Source organism: Pleurodeles waltl, chromosome 3_1, assembly GCF_031143425.1.
Source record: "Pleurodeles waltl isolate 20211129_DDA chromosome 3_1, aPleWal1.hap1.20221129, whole genome shotgun sequence".
NCBI classification, from domain to species: Eukaryota; Metazoa; Chordata; class Amphibia; order Caudata; family Salamandridae; genus Pleurodeles; species Pleurodeles waltl.
The window spans coordinates 1,607,166,097-1,607,186,991 of NC_090440.1; the positions used below are offsets into that span (position 1 = coordinate 1,607,166,097).

A 20,895-nucleotide genomic window follows, 5' to 3' on the forward strand; every position below is an offset into this window, starting at 1 on the left:
AGTCATAAGGATACTACTTGTAAAATTGCTTTTTGAATTGCAAAATTTTTTTAAACTTAAGAACAAAATGTAAGTTTACTATTGTGAAGCAGGTCTTTCTAGTCCCTCTTTCATATCATGGCTCTCTCAAGATGAGAAAGAACTGATAAGCTTGCTCCCCCTAAAAACGTACATTCATGAATCAAACAAAGGTTGTCTCCTTCCTTTCCTATGAATAAAGTACCTAACAGTTGTTTATTCCATTTGTTCCCCAACGCCATATGATTTCCACTGAAAGCCTGTTAGTTTTCGTGTCTGCTTAGCAACACTCATTTTTCCATGACTGTTGTGGGGCATCCTTGTGGGCTGATTCTATGATTCACAGACAAATAGTTTTCTTTTATTAATAAACATTTTAAGATCTGAATTATTCTGAGCACAGTTTCCTTAACACAACACATTCTATTATTATTTAACCTTCCCAAATGCCTGTTATATTTATAATAAGTCAGATCGCTGTCAGACAGGACTGAAAGATGATAAAACATTTGGATCCCATAGAAAAGAAAGCAATGTTCTTTTATAATCTATTTATCTGATGTTTTTGTGGGATTCATTCCCCTGTGCTCCTGGTTCAACCAACATTGGCAAAGCCATCAGGTTTGAAATATGTACAGCTTGGGGATACAAAGGCCAAACATATTGCTTTGCCAGTGCATGTCTTTATGCAAGGCCCTTTCTATATGTTTATGTTGTTTTCGCTAGGAAGTTATCAACTCACAGGATTTCGTAAGGGCGGCATTGATCATAAGGGTTTTAACCTTGCACTTGCACTGAAAGTTTAATTGTTTGAAATGTATTTGTGAGAAATTGGGTTGTTGGGTGACTGAGATGTGAACCCTGGTCAAGCAAAAAACACACTCCCTTGTAGGGTGAACTACGAAAAGTCACTAAATTAACCTGTGTGCAGCCCTGGGTTGTTTGGCACCAAAAGCAGCCAGGCGTAACTTAGAGACTGATTGGATGTTTGCTGTTTTGGTGTCAAATAATTTATTAGTATTTACTCTGTTTTTTTAAACTGTTTTGGGATTTTTCTTGTGTTGTGTTTTTATTTTATTACTGTTTGTGTGCTGTATAAATACATTTTACCTCTAAGCTAAGCCTGACTTATTTTGTGCCAAGCTACCAGACGGTTAAGTACAGGTTAATATGACACGGGTTGTGGCTGTTGCTTGAACAGGGTTCACACCTCATTCAACCAACAACCCAATTTCTCACAGTGAAATTATCTACTATCTTTATTTGAGAGTTAAGGATCATTTCAAGAACACATGAGACCTAATATTTTGAGCATGGGTTAATTGGGGAGCACGTCTCTGAAGAAACTGGGAGGTGAACTGGACATACAGTGTTCAGTTATTTGAGGAGGCAGAGGAATCCTAATATGAATATTTCAGTTCTGGGCCTTGTGGTTATAAGCCCATCCAATTGCTTTGAGGCCTCTACATTTGTGTGTTGTGCGTATTTGAGCAGAATGACAAGAAGTGGGAGCTGAGAAGATTCTCTTACGAAGCAGGGCTGGAGGCACTGATTACCACTTAATATTGCTCAAGAGCAGGTGAGCGATACTTCAAACTTCATTGCATTGTGTTTCTTTCAGGAATGGGAAGGTATCAGTCTCTGCAGAGCTGTGTGGATCGAGGTTTTGCAGGCCATGTGAGACAAAGCATTCCAAGGTAATGGTTACACAATGGTCCTCACAAAAAAAGGAGAACACTCCTCACATGTCTTGGCAATTGGCATTTTGTTCCTCCTGTTTTGGGTTCTTGCAGAACAAATAATTTGCTGAGCAGGATCATCAAACATGGGAAACTACCGCTTAGAAGAACATGCCTTCAACAGAGCTTCCACATCTACAACTTCATTGATTGAAGGCACATACATCTCTACCAGGCAGATAGGGATCTCTAAATCTGGGTGGTGTCCCTCAGCCAAGCTCATTGAGGCCAGGCCAGACCTTAAATGAAGCCCTAAGGCATCTCTATTTTAGCATAGGAAGACATATGTAAATTGGCCTTATTTTGCAGAATTATACTTCTTTCATGGTCAGCTTCATAAAGAGATCCATTTTTCTAGGACTCTTTGTAAGTGCCCCAACCCATGATGCTAATACGTCCATGCTTCAATAGAACCTGCAGGCTAGATCACAGATTCTGACCAACCTGCTTCTTACTTTCAGGTTTCTTTTTATAGGAGCTTATAATTCTGCACAGCAGTGGCTTGATGATAATAATTTCTCCTTTTAAACTACCAGATTATTCCATGTATTTCTAATGTCTCAAAAATAAACTTTAAGTCACAGGTTGACTCTAAATGGCAATAGAGTAAAACCTCTATTGTGGCAATTGATTAAAATGTAACTGTTTAAAATCACTGTATTATAAAAAGACAATATTATGAGATGGATAAATATAAGTTCTAAAGTGTACATGAGTAGGTTTTGTGCAGAAAGGATACCAGTCGTAGAGATCCAGTGAGGATAGATTTAACCTTCTTTTGTGCAGAGGTATTAAGGGAGTTCATGGCGTTATACAACAAAACTGGGCAAGGAGCTACAGTCTGTTAGTGCTTAAACAGTATGCCCAGGGCTCCTTACAGGTAAAAGTACCAAGATTTGAGGACATAGGTCTCAATAAAGTGCATTGTGCTTTTAAAAATGCTGGGGAACGGCGCAATAGATTAAGCATTGATTCTTGCCTGAAATCACAAATCTGCAATGTTGACTGTTCAATTATCTCTGATCGGAAGAATCATTAGCCTAAGGCATAGAATTGAGCCTTGAGCTTGTCTGTTTAGAGACTCTTTAAGATAGGGCAAGATCTTCGCATTTTCATACGTTTCGATAATTAGAGGTGCATAGGGAACATCTTCAATTTTCTCTCTGTCATCTTTATGGGAAATACACATGGCTTGTTTTTTCAATGCTGAATTGATATATGTAGTTGTAAATGCAGAGATAGAGCCTAGGCTGATCTTTAAGTCATTAGCGGCAGCTGCTACATATAGTCCCCAAGTATGATCCACAATCTTATAAATCTCAAAGTTCCCAGTATGGCAGAGACTAGTGAGTAGTAATATTTGATGTGTGATGCCTTACACTCCAGCTCTTGCCTGGGAAGGCCGAGCTCCAGCCATAACGGCAACTGTCTTGTGTATTTTGGTAGCGTAAATATCTGCCTGTAGGCCTTGCACTGTTTGATGCCAAGTGTAGTTGATAGTTTCCCAGGGTAAGTTTGATGGCTATAGGAAACAGTAGGCAAACATTTGCTTCACATAACTCAAATTATTGCTGCAACTGATGGACTATGCAGGAGTTTGTTTCATTTGCAGAGGGCAAATGACTGCAGCCGCTCTTTTCTTGAGATGCTGCTGATGTGTCCCATATTTACAGTTATCAGAAAACAACTCCCTGGTAGTTGTAGTTTGTTGACTTATTGATCTTCGTTTCTCCTAGACTCCCTTGCTGAGTTTACTTGTGTTTGTAAGTGCTAAATATCATAACCTTGATCTTTCTAGCATTGGCAATCAAGTTACTGCAAATTTTATATGAATTTAGCTGGTCCCGAGCGCTCTGCAGCCCATTTCTCGTGTGGTCCAGAATGATAAGATCATCTGCATATTAAAGTACTAGCAGTCTAAGAGACCCAGTCCTTGGTGATATAGTTTTAGCTCTTGATATGACTTGCCCAAAGTCTGCTGTATATGAGTTGAACAGAATTGGTGTTAGCACGCACCCCTGTTTCAAGCCACCTTTCATCGGTATTTCAGATTTAACCCTATTTCTGTTGTTGAGAATAATGAGGACTCATGTGTTTGAATAAAGAAATATAATTGGCTTCAATAGCGGAGGAGGAATGCTGTGTTGTACTAATTTTGACTATCAAATATTTCTATCCACACTATCAAACGTGGTGGAGTAATCAATGAAGCAGGTGAAGAGCAGAGGGCTAAAATATATATTTTTTTTCGATATTGCAATCTAGTGATCTGTCCTGTCTTGCTAGCTTCTTTGACAGCTGCATTTCCATATTTGTAGGTATGTTTCTATGATATGTATCTCATATTCCTCCTTTTCCTTCCACTTCCTTTGAACCCCTTCTTTTCCTGTCCCTCTATTTGATCGTCTCTGTCCACATTTCTTGCATACTTTGTTTCACATTTTGCTTGCATACGTATAAGTTGTGTACTGTGTAAAACATTTTTGTACACAAAGGGCCCCAGCATGCGGCAATGTGGGAGTCAGCGAAGAGTAGAAGGACTTGGTGACCTTTCTGGACTCTTGTCCACCCTACATTTTGGTTGTTTGCCGTCCATTTTGTAAACATCAATGACAGCTTGTAATCCAGTCTTAACAGGATGGCAAACTGCCTTGAAACAATGGATGATGAGTCAGCTGAGAGAGTATTGTAACAAACATTTGTGGAAAACAGTCCTACAGTGGAGTGGCCGGCCTGTCAATAAGCCCTGACCGATTGTCCCATGTGACTGTTTCTGTTGAGTTACTCACAGTTATGAATCAGGCTGAGTGAGGCATGCTTTGCTAAGCTGATGGTGTTATTTCCTTCAGCGGCTTACAGAAGGAGACAATTCTTTTGCAACTTTGTGCTTTGTTGTTTTCAATCTGCAGTGGTCTTACAGATGATTAAAAAAGCAAACAAAAACAGTACTGATCCCATCACCATAACATATCATCTGGTCTCTAAAATGCCACTCTTTTCAACCTCTCTGTAACACATTTTAATCAGCTGCCTCATAACTTTTCCTGATGTAGACAGCCTGCTCAATTTCTTCCAAATAAATCACATCTCCTTGGAAACTATGCAGTTTGATATGAATAACTTCCTTACAACTGTCAACTACAGCCACCACTCTGCAATTCTTTTTCACCTGATGCTCTCTGACTACTGACATTCACTGAATATTAGTGTCACTTCCTAAAACTCGTTCTGCCAACTTCCTCACCTCTCATTGACTTTTTAAGGATCAGTTTTGGCACTACCTCTCTTCTTTCATTTACCACCTCCCTTCGTGTCATCATCTCCTATTTTGTGTTCTACCACTATTTCCAGATTTCCCCTCCCATCTTCATTCTCACATCTCTCAATGCTTCACCAAAATCTTTCACCAGATAGGTGTCTCCTCTCTTATATTGAACTCATTTAAAATGCTTATTTTCTTGCCATATCTACTTCTATACCTGTTGATATCTCTTTTCCCTCAGGTACTTGACAGCATTGCAATCAACAAGAAGAGAAACACTGGGGTGCTATTAACTTCATTGGGTTTGGGAGTCATTCATAACCGGGACAATAGAGAGTAATTAAGACTGAAACATATGCAAGATCCACCAAAACATTACCTTCCTTTTACCCAAGGCATTATGCCCTACTCTTACTACAATAGATGCAGATTGGTCTCCTTCCTCCAACTGCATAAAGCTCTAACCTTTGTGAAGAAAACACAGTTATTCTCCCCGGCATTCCACTATCTCATTCTATCACAATCAGACTGGATCACTGAGAGAAAAAAAATCTTGGATTACTGCACTGAGAACCTGATTCACAAAGGTAAGCTTACACTTTTGTGTAAGTTTACGCTTTTATAGTATTCACAAAACTGCATTTTAATAGTCCGTTTATGAGTGTGGAGACTCAGCTATCGGACCGGAGAGCGTCACGCAGAAAAAGACAGGACAGGTCTGTCTTATGTGCAGAGCTCACTGACCCAACAGCGGAGCCATCCTCACCCATAAACATAGTATTAAATTGCTTTTTGTAAATTCGGAAAAAGGATAAACATACTCAAATGTGTAAGTTTACCTGTTGTGATTAAGGCCTAAGGTGGTCATTCTGACCCTGGCGGTCTTTGATCGCCAGGGCGGAGGACCGCGGGAGCACCGCCGACAGGCCGGCAGTGCTCCAATGGGTATTCCGACCGCGGCGGTAAAGCCGTGGTCGGACCGGCACCACTGGCGGGGTCCCGCCAGTGTACCGCCGCCCCATTGAATCCTCCGCGGCGGCGCAGCTTGCTGCACCGCCGCGGGGATTCCGACCCCCCCTACCGCCATCCAGATCCCGGCGGTCGGACCGCCGGGATCCGGATGGCGGTAGGGGGGGTCGCGGGGCCCCTGGGGGCCCCTGCAGTGCCCATGCCACTGGCATGGGCATTGCAGGGGCCCCCGTAAGAGGGCCCCTACATGTATTTCACTGTCTGCTGCGCAGACAGTGAAATACGCGACGGGTGCAACTGCACCCGTCGCACAGCTTCCACTCCGCCGGCTCGATTCCGAGCCGGCTTCATCGTGGAAGCCTCTTTCCCGCTGGGCTGGCGGGCGGTCTGAAGGCGACCGCCCGCCAGCCCAGCGGGAAAGTCAGAATTACCGCCGCGGTCTTTCGACCGCGGAACGGTAATCTGACGGCGGGACTTTGGCGGGCGGCCTCCGCCGCCCGCCAAGGTCAGAATGAGGGCCTAAGTGTCTAAAGCTATGAATGACACCTGTGCCAACGGTCTCACTCAAACTTGTATTCATTACATCCCCATTGCAAACTGCACATGGCCAATCAAAACATTCTAGTTCTTCCTAATCCACTCTGTATCTCCCTGAAATTAAACATACTGCTGCTCTTCCAGTGGATGTACCTTGGATCGTAATTACATATGACCTTCAAGCTGTCTTCACACAATTATTCAAAACAGTAATCAAAGCCCACCTCCTTTTACTAGAGTCCCAAAAAGACTAACAACCCCACACCCCCACCAACCACTCCAACAAACAATTGTTGTTGATTTCTATAATATATAACAAGAACTGCAAAATACCTAATATTTGCATTGTATTTTTATTTTCCTCATTCCTCTACCACCAAACAAGATCCCTTCTTTCTGTGTATATCCAAGCAGTGTGATTCACTAGACATCATGCACTGATAGTGGCATCTGCAGAGCTTGAACAGAAATAGCCTAATTTGCATGAAAAAACATATTGTGCTAGGGTGCGAAGATGAACCAGGAATATCAAGCATGAGATTTGTACTTGTTAGCTATACCTTTTCATATAAATGTCTATTTCATGGTAAACATTTATGTTTAAGATGCATCAAATGTGTGAGTTGGCATAAATCATATCTTACTTGTACGAATATAACATGCTGTAATGGTACTCAGTACCCCTTTTGAGATTGCGCTTGGTTTCAGTTGGCACAAGGGCACAAGGGCTTGATAAAAAGGCTGTTCATGCATTTTTAAATGACATAGCTTTATGCTTAATTCCATGGGTGTTCGCATGGTTCCAACCCCAATAAAACCTCCTTTCAATTCCTTAAAGAGTTGAGTAGCCTTTTGTGGTGCAAATCAATTTTGGAGGTACATTATTGTCAACTTTCAGCACAAGATAGCTTTAAGCACAAAACTGATTGCCACTGGCTATGGATCTGTATAAGGGTAATGTCTAATTTTGGGCACCCCACTTTACGAACCTATTAAATATGTCCTGTGTGGTAGGGTTTACCAAGTCCTGGAAGACTGCAATTATAGTGCCAGTCTTTAAAAAAAGGTAATAGACAGGACTCGGCCTGTAATTGCCCCATTTACCTTTTAGATTCCTCTTGTAAAATAGTGGGACATATAATTCTAGATAGGTTCGAAACTTGGATTACTGAAAACAATTTCCTGACTGGAGTGCAGTACAGTTTTCGGCCAGAACGTGGCATGAATGAACAATGCCCTAACCTGTGTTTTTTAATGAGAAAGTATAAATTGGTCAAGTGCAGAGCGATCCATCTCACCTTTATGGATCTCTCTAGCATGTTTGATAGTATGAACAGGACTAAGCTTTGGGACCTTTTATCCTCCATTTGGATTGAAAAGAAGTTGGTACAGTTTTTGTGAATATTACACTTTGGTATTTTTACCTCAGTGAGATATGGGAATAATGGAGAATGTACGGACTCCTTTAGTCTTACATGAGGAGTTCATGAGGGGTATGTCTTGGCACCTTTCTCTTCTTACTATATATCAACAAGCTACAGACCTCCCTTCATGGAGATGGAATAGATGTGCTGGTAGTTAAGAACAGATCACTGCCAGTGCTCCTCTATGCCAATTACGCTGTGTTGTTAGCCAGGACTCCCACTGGCCTTAGAGCCATCGTTGAAGGCTTTGTGGCCTTCATGGAGAATCTTAACCTGGAAACTAATAGGTCTAAAATCCTTGTCATGTCCTGTGGCCCAAACAATGTGAAAACCCAAACTCTTACCATCAAGAGAAAATGGCTAGAGAGAGTGAGTTATTTTTCCTATGAGGGTATCTCCTTTGTCCAAAATTACACCTGGACCACCTACTTGGTGAACAGAAATGTCGGCTTCTCCTAAGCAACTGCCACTATTTTTAATGTCTCTGCTTGTATAGAAAACAAGCCTATCTGCCCATTATAAATGTCTCTGTGTTGCTGTTCTTACATATGGAGCAGAGGTATGGGGTTTTTGCAATACTAAAAATGTACAGCTTGAAGAAAACTGGGTGCTCACAAGAATTCTAGGAACCCCACCTAGTACCCACAATTTAATGGTGCAAGAGGAACTTGGCGTGGATTATGTGGAGCACCATATACAATTGCCTCTTTTGTTACTCTGGTGTTCTATCTGGTGAAACATTTCAAGCAACTCTTGATAGATAAATATTAGAGGATTGTTTGGCATGTGCCTCTTGTGCCATGAGACCTTGCATTAAATATATCTGGTCAAACTTTTCAAACATGGGGAGACCAAATCTTCAAAGGAGGATAAGGTATGGGTAAAGGAAAACAATCTGGTGAATAGTGCCTGGGATAGGGATATGGCATTGTCACTTTGGACTCTATTAAGGGTTATGCGATGAAGGAATTGTGTCCCACGATGGAACCATATCTGGAGTGGGTTAGCTATCTCCGGGAAAGGTCACTTCTGACTAGTGGGCTCAATCAGGTGGAAATTATGTTTCCCTCTTGGCTAACATGATGCCATCAGTTTTGTTGGCCATGTGATGACATTTCGATCAAACCTTGCATTTTGTATCCTTATGTAAATTTTATAAATATCTTGCAAAGGTTTTACAAATTCCAATCATCCTGTACATAAAGTTTTTCCTTTTGGTATATTTGGACATTTTATTCTATGCCTTTTAGACTGATCTTTATACTTTATCCTTTATTTAGTTTAATGTTGTACATGTTAGATGTGGCATTCCAGTGAAAAGTGATGAAAATGGCTTTCTAGTCCTGCAGACATTGTGTGGTCACGTACCCATATGAAACAAATGTGTTGATTAGATGTTTTTTTGGCTGGAAGGTTTACTTATACCAACTTTGATCTACAAGATGCCTAGGGACACTCATGTTTAATTCTTGGGATTTGTGTGCAGACATATATTTTTCTAGATTTTGGAGTCTTGTGTTTTCTATTTTGGAAAAAATTGGGGTGGCTTGTTTCCCTCTTTGTTTCACAATCGTATTTTGAATAGTGTTGTACTCTCTTTGAAAATCTTATAATTATTATAAAAAGGTTTCGTTTATGCCATTGGATCTTCTGCTACCCAGCATGGTACCCTGATTCAGAATGAATTTGGGTGAGAATCCAAATGTTGTACAGATAGTCACTAGATCAACAGACTACTCAGGATAATAATGTCAATCTTAGCATCCTTGGGAAATTCTCCAAAAGTCTGTTAAAACCAGCAGTGGCTACATACCATCACAGCAATGTAATGTAAAACAACTAAAACCAATAAACCACTAAAGAATTCAAAATGTATCTTCTGTACACCCCTGGAAAACTACATGCCAGCTCAGCTTCCTTTACAATCATTATGTTATTTGAAATACAATCAGATGAAGAGAATGTCTCCTCCCACAAGGAAACACCTGAAGAAAACATGATTAAGGCTTTGGATTTGAAAAGAGACAGCACATTCTTCAATACTTGTGTTAGAAATGGGGTCTTTGGTTGGCAGTCAGGTTGCCCCTGTCCAAGCAAGGGCCCTCACTCTAATCAGGGCAAAGGAGAAAAACACCTGGTTAACCCCCTCACCCTCTTGGTAGCTTGGCACAAGAAAGGCTTAACCCAGAAGCATTGCGTAAAGTATTTGTACCAACACACACAGTAATACGGTGAAACACTACATAATGGACACCACACAGGTTTAGAAAAATAGTAAATATTTATCTAAATATCAAGACCAAATACGATAAAAATCGTGAATACACAGTTTAAAGTATGGTTTTTGCAATTAAGAACACAAAAATAGCGCTTAGAAGCACCAATAATGCAATTTGATGTTAAGCGGTGCCGTGATGGAGTTATTTCAAATAATGCGACGCCACCAGCGCCGTTTACGGAGTCACACAGACCCCCAGGTACAGTACCTTAGCAAAAGTGTGGAAAACAGCTAATGGACGAAGTCGGGGATCACAGTGTTGCTGGATCCGAGGCGGTGTCCTTTCTGGTGCTGCGGAGCAGAGGAGCTGAGGCATCACGAAGAGGCATCGGGTCCTTGCTGAGGAGCGGTAGAGGTGAGGCGGTGTCGGTGCAAATCACTGGATCCGCACACTTCCGGTAGGGTCCATATCCGGTGGTCACAGCGTGGTGTGGCAAAGTCAGGTGCCACGGACATCATTGACACAGCACCTCGAGACTCACAGAGTCGCAGACTTTGGCGGGGCTGCTGCAGTGTCAGGCTTTCATGGTCACCACACTCCAATGAGGACCACGGCTTCAGGTGTAGGTGGTGTCACGGAATCCAGCAGCGGTGTCAGCCTTTCAAGGGCCCAGGGAATGGATTAGGATCCGTGCACTTCTGGCAGGGTGGATATTCGTCAGTCACAGCATGGTGTGGCAAAGTCGGGTGCCAGGGACATCGGTGAAACCGGCACCTCAGGACTCACGGGGTCGTGAACTTTGGTGGGGCAGATGCGTTGTCGGGCCTGCTGGGTCATCGCACTCTGGGGAGCATGGCTTCAGGTGCAGGTGGCATCATGGAGTACGGCACAGGCGTACGTCCGGGGTCGTCCGAAGTGGGTGCACTTGGTTTTATCTTGATTTTCCACCAGCTTCTCCTTCCAAGGACCCAGGGACTAGATTAGGCATCACTTGGCAGGGTGGATGTCTCAGCAGGGAGTCCAGGTGCTAGCAGAGGAAGTCTTTGATGGCCCTGAGACTTCAGAACCCAGGTCAAGCTCAGTCCAAGCCCTTGGAGATTCTTCTCCAGCAGGAATATACCACAAAGTCCAGTCTTTGGAAGCAGCAATTGCAGGATAGCCCAACAAAGCACAGTCTCAGGCAGGGGCAGCACTTCTCCTCAGCTCTTCTCCTTGGCAGAGGTTCCTCTTGAATCCAGAAGTGATCTCAAGCCTGGGGTTTTGGGTCCAATACTTATACCCCTTTCTGCCTTTGAAGTTGTAAACTTCAAAGAAAAGTCTCTGTTGTTTACAGGATCCTGCCTTGCCCTGGCCAGGTCCCAGACATACACCGTGAGGTTAGAGACTGCATTGTGTGAGGCCAGGCACAGCCCATTCAGGTGTAAGTGACCACTCCTCCCTCCACTCTAGCCCAGATTAGGACATATAGGCTACTCCCCAGCTGCCTTTGTGCCACTGTCTAGAGGAGATTCACAAACAACCCACCCATCAATCTGACCCAGACAGGGAATCCATAAACAGTCACAGAATGCTTTAAGCAAGAAAATGCTCACTTTCTAAAAGTGGCATTTTCAAACTAACAACCATCTTCACTAACAGACGTATTTTTAGGTTGTAAGTTCAGAGACCCTAAACTCCACATTTCTATCTGCTCTCAAAGGGAACTGCACTTTGAAGAAATTTAAAGGTAGCCCTCATGTTAACCTATGAGAGAGACAGGCCTTGCAACAGTGAAAACCAAATTTGGCAGTATTTCACTATTAGGACATGTAAAAAATATCAGTACATGTCCCACCTTTAAAATACACTGCACCCTGCCCATGGGCTACCTAGAGCCTACCTTAGGGGTGACTTACATGTACAAAAAGGGAAGGTTTAGGCCTGGCAAATAGGTACACTTGCCAGGTCAAATTGGCAGTTTAAAACTACACAGACACTGCAGTGGCAGGTCTGAGCCATGTTGACAGGGCTACATATGTGGGTGGTACAATCAGTGCTGCAGGCCCACTAGTAGCATTTGATGTACAGGCCCTAGGCACCTCTAGTGCACTTTACTAGGGATTTACTAGTAAATCAAATATGCCAATTATGGAAAAGCCAGTTACACATACAATTTCACATAGGAAGCACTTGCCCAGAGTAACAAAAACAGCACACAGCAACAACCTGGGAAGTAGAGGCAAACGGTTAGGGGAGACCATGCAAAGGATGCCAGGTCTAACAACTTGCATGCCAGTGTCTACCATATTGATATGAGTAACCCAGAACGTAACAAAATCAATAGAACTGTAACAAGACTTTCTTGGGTGATGTATGAGTTCCAGAAGAGCAGAAAGAGGAAAGGCCAGGTTCTATTGCAATTAATTTTGGCATGCATATGTGGTGCTTAGACATGATATAGTTTTGTTATTGTCCAGACATTCTAATGTGATACCTGTTTCTGAATGTAAAATGTATATCTATGACTGAGTGCATGTAAAATAAAACATATTTTACCTGTGGCCTTGGCACTGGTTTCTGTGGTTTCTTGGAACCCAGCTTTTTCATTGCATTATAATACTTTTTTTGTTCTTCTGTCATGAAGATGTCTTGACCTCCAAAGTATAGAAAAGAAGACCAAAGCATGTTATAAGAATGTGCACAGTTAACTGTTTGTAGTAGACTTTGTAACCGACAATTGATTCTTTTAGTAAATTAACAGTCTATCAGCATAAACAATACCATATTTGCCTTTACTGGCATAATTGGATGTACACAGGTTCAATTAATGAGAGACATATTATGGTGGCAGTAATTCTTGATATCCAGTTTAGGGGTATGTATATGTTTTGTGGCATATTTATCAAATGTTCACGCTGTACAGCAACCCACCTTGCTGTGATGCATCAAAGGGAAAGGGCAGGAATGTGCTGTATTTAACATTATACGGTGCATTCCGGTCCTTTCCTTGCACTGGTGCACGATGTGCTGCCTATTCCAATGCAGGCACCCTTGTGTCGTGGTGCAAGGGTGCCTGCATTTCAAACAGGATTGTTTTTGTGCAAGAAGAGGCATTCTGCAGCACACATAGAAACAAGAAAGAAACAAGGAGAAAAAAAGATATTTCTCCTCGTGGGGAGTTGCATTTTGATACATTCCCAGGTCTACCAGTAATGGTACATCTGGGAATGCACTGGGAACTATGAGTGGATGCATGGGATACCCATGCTCCACACATGGAACGCCTCCCTGGGGAAGAGTAATGCAGTACAGCGATTTATGCAATTTATGCGATTTATGTGTTACCTTTGATTTATCAAGCCACATAGGGCCACACATGGTGGCCTTGCGTGGCTTGACAGATCTGACTTAGCAGTTGAATCACCCTTGTGCCCCTTGCATGGTGCAAGGGCAACACAACTCACTGATAAATATACCCCCTGCATCTAGGACTATGGATTGAGGTTACATTGACTGGCCCATGCCATGCTGTCACAAAGGAACAATAGTTACATATACAGCAACAACAAGTATGCTGCACAAAGAGAATGTGACCAATGCATTCATTGGTGTAATAATACAGCAGTTACAGATCCAGCAATAACCTATATTCCTTATAGGATTGTGTGGCCAAGGATACCCTGCCCCAGGTTGTAAGTATGACATCAACAGACAAACCATCTTTGATTCTGTCTTACTGCTGACCATTTCTGATCCAGGTGTGTGGGATCTGCAAAATATGTCATGTCCTCCATAGTAATTCCATTTGCTGAGATGCAACTATTACTTTGTACAACATCCTAACAAACCAGCCATTTATCTACATCCAGGTGATTTGGGATGCCTATTACACCTGTGACTCATGACCCGTAAGCACCAAACTGCAACAGGTGTTGCATGTTGATACATTTAAGGTATAGTAGAACTTGCATTGGTTTACAGAAGAAGAGATTGCAATATCACCACACCATCAAAAGTTATTGTTGCAGGTGTCAGAAAAATGTGTTGTATCTTTCTTTTATACCGTATGTTGCACATCATACTGTGATCAAAATAATGAGAGAAGTCAATATGCAAATATCACAAAAAGTCTTTAACATAGGAATATTCAGCTCATTTGCTGGTTTCAGGTGTTGGTCAATTGTCTCGCCAGAAAGTGGACAGGGTTTCACAAGAACTTCCAGCCTACCATGAGCCAGACTTAAATTGGTTCCTGCCCCAAAGCCAATTCTCAAGTAAACACTAACTAACTACATGAATGATCATAATGCAGTGGAAGGTTGATGTGGTGATGCATAGGCAATTATATTCTGTAGCTTACATTGAAAGTAAATCATGTGTTGTAATGGTATGAAATGGTCCAAAGTAAGTGTGCATTAACAGTTATTATCAATGTAGCTCTAGAATAACCAAGTACTAAGTGATCTGGACTGTGTCAAAGAAATGTTGGCTTTACTAATGAAAACAATTTGGAGTGAGGTCTAATGATGCTTTAAGGTCTATGAAGTAGTCCTGTTAGTTACTGGAATATTATTGGATATTTGTTTTAAATGACACACTGCTTTTAAAGTGTATGTATGAGACAATATCAATGTTTAGTGTAGTTAAAATTAGAAACTAATTTTTACTCTGTGCATTAAATGTTGTCATGGCTATGCTGACAGCAATTAATCAGAAATTGGCTAGGTTTTTGAATGTGGTGTCACATGAACAGGTCTTCTATATACTGTTGCATTCCTTTGTGAATTGGCCCAGAAGTTCCCAACTACCTATTAGTAGAAGTACAGAGATGCCAGGGTCCTTTCAGTTTGTGCTAACTGTATATGAATATGTATTCTTTATTTCCGTGTTATTCCCATTTTAGTTGTTTTGAGGAGAAGTCACAGAAGTATGTAGGGGTACGTAGAAGACTACTATGGAAGTATTTGTTTGTGCATTCCTGTAAAAATAAAGCTGCATGTTAAAGGCTAGTAAGTGAATTCTTGTACCACCCCCCAAAAAAGTTCTACCAAAAGTCAACTGTGTAAGCCTTAAATTACATGATGCTATTGTGTCCTACCATAGAGTAGTGTAATTCCAGTAATTTTGTTTACTCTTGTTAGAGAAATTATGATATTGAGGCACATCATATCATTAACCACCATTATGGGTAAACATTTACAGCAAATTTAACATATGCACGGAAAGTAAGCAAATGTGACAGAACACAGGGAGCTGTTGTTTGTGGCGATTATGCTTTTTTGCTTTTTTGGCCTATTTTGTTAAGTGCGAAATGCATCCTCACATACAAAGTATAGAAAATATAGCACCAAATTCCAGTCTTGGTTTTGTGTAATTACACATAATTTTTCATAACTTTTATGAAATTTTGCCTAATTAGATAAAAACAAAATGCGCAAATTTGGCATATCCCTATTTCATAGGTGCAAATGCTCTCCTCTCTTTTGTATTGCTAATGATATCAGAATGATGATGTGGGCGGCTCTCCACTCCTTGTTGTAAATCTTAAATACTGAATTGCATCAATGTACTTGCCTCTTCCAATACTCTGTTAACATATGGTTTTAAATGATATACTGGTTGCTCCCTGACAGCATATGATGTGATCCACTACTACCACATATTTAATGATTATGAGAGAAGTGCTGGAAACCAAGTCATTCAGAGAGTGTTTCGTATGTCAGCAATTGTCACAGCTTTGTCAAATTAAGTCTATGATGTTAGTATGCTATGACCAAGGTGCAATGCTGACCTTGTTCTAATTCGGTGATACAAAATTTCAGTAGTTGAATGTTTGTCCTCTGTTGTCTAGAGGATGAATTGAGCAATAGATCAATTTTATTGTTGACTGGTGACTGGATCTAAATGATAAGAAATCCTATCATCTGTTGATTTGTATTGAGCTAAGAAATTATGAGGATGATAGGAAACTCTATGATCTGTTGATTTGTATTGAGCTAAGAAATTATGAAAATGGATACAAGCGTTTTGTGCCGCTTGGCACTGTGGCACTTTACTTAGATTTGTACTAAGGTGTGGATCACTGTCCTTCCGTTGTTTTTTGTCCAACGTGCTGTCAAATGGATCTAAACTGTTAAGAACCAAACATTCCATTTATCTTTGATAAATCACATTTCTGTCATGACATTTATGCCTTCCTTCCAGCCTGTTCTCTATTGGCAAGTTTCACTGCAGAGAGGGTGTTACTTTAAGTTCCCTTAGAAAACCATCCCTTGCATCTTCTGTAGGAGAGAGTATACCTACTTGTCTGTGATTCATTTCCGTATGTCAAATTCAGCTTTTCATCATCCTACTGGGTGTTGCTTATCTCACTGGTGTGCAACCCGCATTGTTCACAGTGCATTCCTGATTTGATTTCTGTCTAGACAGGCACCTTGATCATCATTATGTTGTCTGAAGCATTTCATACGGTAGCCCACCAATCTCTTTTAAGGTGTTTGCAGAAATGAGGCATCAGGTGGACAGTGTTTCCTGTGTAGGACAATCTCTGTTTCATCACAACCAGTGGTGCAGTGGCCCCTTTTAGATCTAGAGCTGTCCCTTTGGCATGCAGAGATCATTAGAACATCACTCTTGTGTCTGTTATCCAGCGTTCAAGTTCAACCACTTTTCCATATTTAATTCAATCCTCTATTATTTACTGTCTCAGTTACTCATAGGCAGAATATATAAAAATTTAACAGGTGTCATCCACTAGAAAACTGCATACCTTCTTAAGCAGCAGTTAGTTATTGGAAGAAATCTAAATGATTGAAATTAACCCTGGAAATCTGAGCTGGTACTGGTTGGTGACTAGTCAGCTCATTGCAATTCATGTGTCACTGAATATACTACTGGACTTTTTTTTAATAAAGTGAGGAACATATATTTCTCTTGGACTCAAAACTGACTCTTCTACCACAAAGTATGTTATTTACTCATAACATTCTATGGAAGATTTGCCATTTCACATTACATTGGCTTAAGGCGCTGTACTGCCATCATTTTTTCTAGATTAATGTAAAACACAAACAATTATTTTGCCCTCTAAAAATATCAAACGGCCACAGACCCAAAATGCGTATGCGTTCAAACAAAAGAAGGTGCATGTTTCTTGTCTTGTAACAACTATATTCATTTTCTATTAAGGGGAGTGTTCAGTTTGAGTCTATTTGTCTAGCATAAACATCTTTGTTGATTGCTGATATCTAACTACAGTCCTAAAGCAGTTGTATAAAATCTATATAGGCCAAATATGTGGCCCCTAATATCCACAGAATGAAAAATATTGAAACAACCTTTATGATGGAAGGTCTATCCTATTGAAATACCTGCAATGACCTATTGAGAATACTGAAGAACGCTGGCATATGCAGAGTACTGAAAAGATGGCTTCTTCACATAGATTCTTTGTGACTTTGTAGTTTATCTGTGGTAGGTATGCATGAATAACACATTTTCTTGAAAAGCTATAAACAATTAGTAATACACTTTCTTGAAAATGCTTCTGAACAGGTGTGTGATCTCTTTAATTGTACGGCCCAGATCTGCATCTTAGAATGCAAGTTCATTTTTCTTCCCAGTGTATGTAAGGTGTTTTTTCATATAGAAGTATTTTTTTAATCTCCTGCCACCCTTTGCAGTGTTTAAAGTTGGAATGCTTTCTGAGAGATTTAATGAATTTTCCAATAACTCATACACTGTGCAACATCTTCAGACTAGGCACTTCTGATTGGAATCTGTATAATGGTATTCAAGTGATGCTCCACTCTAAGTACTGCTGTCTTAGTACCTGATGCTGTGTTTCTTCTGCAGCGGCATAGCAACAGCAAACTTGGAAAATGGGTGTACAGTAATTTGCCCCTGACACTGGGCATTTGTCACCTAAAGAGGGCTTTGACTTTACATGCAATCAAAGTTATCAACCTTATGTTTTCAGCTGCATAAAACTGATGTTCATCCTTCATTCCCCTTGCGAGCATGCCAGCTGATAGTTCGTTCCACTAAGACAGGCTTGTACACTCTGTGCTATTCAAAACAATCTTTGATAAAGCCTCATAGTGTATTCTGCACACCAATTATTCAACCTTATAATGCCTTGCTCCTTTTACATTGCACCTAGGGCTTGCAGTCTCATAGGCGAGGACACATGACTATTTCTATTCTCAATTTAAACTGGATTTAGATCTTGCTAAGTTTCTCTTATGTCTTCTTAGGTCTCAAGTTTAGTGGGACATGAAGGGATTGTTTAAACACATTGTTGGCTGAGAGGTTCAACAAATTATTTGAGTGGTCCTTGACGGTTGGAGGTGGGAATATGTTTATTTGTTTACAACTTATTATTGTGTATTTATTTTGCAAACAACCCCTTATTAGGTTTAAGAGGTATATCCAGACTTAAATCCACCAGAGGCCTTTCCTCCTCAACGCTAAGTAAGAAATTGATTTGTTGGTTGACTGGGGTGTGAGTCTCAGAGTAATGCAAAAGCAAACCCCAAATTAAACTGTGCACAATCCCCTGGTAGCTTGCCACAGAGCAGTCCGGTTTACCTTAGAGGCAGTGTGTAAAGTATTTGTGCAATACTTCAAACAGTAACAGAGTGAAAACACACCACAAAAGGAGCCTACAACAGAGTTAGAATAATAGAATATTTTTAGCGTTAGACCTGTCAGCCTTAGGGTGGTCATCCCTCAACATTTTGCTTGCCTCCCTCCATTTTCCTGACACTGATTTGCTGGTGTTAGGACTTTGCACACTTTACAACTGCTGTCCAGCACAAAAGAGCATATGCTCTGCCCCCTAAACATGGTAACATTGGTTCCTACCCAACTGGCATATTTAATTTTACCTGTATGTCCCTAGTAAAGAGCACTACATGTGCCTAGGGCCTGTAAACTAAATGCTATTAGTGGGCCTGCAGCACCGATTGTGCTACCCACATAAGTAGCCCTTTAACCATGTCTCAGGCCTGCCATTGTGTGCGGTTTCACTGCCACTTTGTCTTGGCCTTTAAAACTACTTGCCAAGCCTTAAACTCCCCATTTGCTACATATAAGGCACCCTAAGGTAGGCCCTAGGTAACCCATAGGGCAGGGTGCTATGTAGGTAAAAGGCAGGACATGTACTTATGTGTTTTCCACTACTTTGAGGCCTGCTCCTCTCATGGACTAATATTAGAACTGCCCTTATGTTCTCTTAAGTGTTAGATTCTGATCTGGAAGGAGCAGTCATGTCTTGTTTGGTTTTGCCGGAATGGTAATAGAAAATCCTGCTTTCTGGTGAATTTGGGATTTAATATTTCTAGTTTAGAAATTACACTTTGGGAAAGTGGGTATTGCTCTGCACTTACTGCCATTTGTGCCTTGAAGCCAGTCTCCAGTCCACATCTGGTCTGTGCTGGTTGACAGCTCCCCTTGTGCATTCCAACCAGACAACCATAAACACAACACAGGACACTCAGTCATATCTGCATTCATCTGCATATTGAATGGGTCTTCTTGGGCAGGAAGGGTCGAGGAGCTCACACTTACATTTCAAAGGCCGTTGGCCTGACCTCATACAAAGGACTGATAACCATCCACATGGATCCTGGCAGACAGGACTGGGCTGAAAGGGGAACTTGTGCATTTGAAAACCACACTTTGAAGTTTCCCCCACTTCAAAGGCATTTTTAAATATATAAACTGGGTCTCCGGCCCTAACAAATCAGACACTTTTGGACCTACACCTGCACTCTGTCAGAGGAACTGTCTGGATGCCCAAAGGACTCATCAGGACTGCTTTGCTGAGAAGGAATGCTGCCCTGCTGCCCTGCTGGCTTCTGACTCTGCTGGAAGTACTCTGCATTCCTCCTGAAGTGCTCTACAAGGGCTTGGATTGTGCTTGCCTCCTGTTTCTGAAGTCTGAGGGCCAACAAAGACTTCACCTCTTCAAGAAAATCCTTGTGCATCGAAAATCAATGCACCGCCTGCAGAAACTGTTACAATGCCTGCATCGCGTCTGGGAATCACCTCACCTCCTACCAGAACGACGTAGCACCAACTTCCTGATGGAAAATTTGATGCAGCACCTGCCTTGCGACTGAAAATTCGACGCATCACCAACTGGATCGATGTTGCGACTGCTTCTTTTACCAGCGCATTCAGGATTTTCAACGCATCGCCCCTGGGTGTCAAAATATCCCTGCATCACAGTGAAGAGCAAAGATTGTGTGCCAGAAAAACTACACAACCCCTTACAGTGTGGAAAGAAACAACGCATCTTCTGTGCTGCACCAGAACATCCGACACAACACCTTATTTTTCCACGCATCTCCTCCTTTGTGGTCTCTGTGCATCGTTATTTTTACGCATCCCAGGTACTGTGTGATACAAATAAATCACTATTGATTTTTAAGGATTGAGACTCTCTTAAAATTTTAAAAGTGATATTTCAACTTGTGCTTATTGGATCTTTGTCGTTTTTACCTTCTTTTATTCAAATAAATATTATCTATTTTTCTAAACCTGTGTGGTGTATTCCTTGTGTTACTATATGATTTAATGCACAAATACTTTACACATTGCCATCTAATTAAAGTCTAACTGCTCAGTGCCAAGCTAATAGAGGCTGGGCACAGGATAGTTTTGATTGTGTTGTGACTTACACTGACTAGGATTGTGGTCCCTTTTTGGACAAGGGTGCATACCTCTGCCTACTAGAGACCCCA

The 20,895-nt window shown here is 41.3% G+C and overlaps 1 protein-coding gene across 3 annotated transcripts in view; it reads right to left on the bottom strand.

Moving 5' to 3' along the window:
• LOC138285384 (sodium channel protein type 2 subunit alpha-like) overlaps positions 1-20,895 on the bottom strand; it is a 696,215-nt gene that overhangs the window by 33,827 nt on the left and 641,493 nt on the right. For all 3 annotated transcript variants that reach the window (XM_069225253.1, XM_069225252.1, XM_069225254.1), the window contains exon 25: positions 12,704-12,808. In XM_069225253.1, the coding sequence (XP_069081354.1) occupies positions 12,704-12,808 (105 nt within the window). The remainder of the gene's footprint in view (positions 1-12,703; positions 12,809-20,895) is intronic.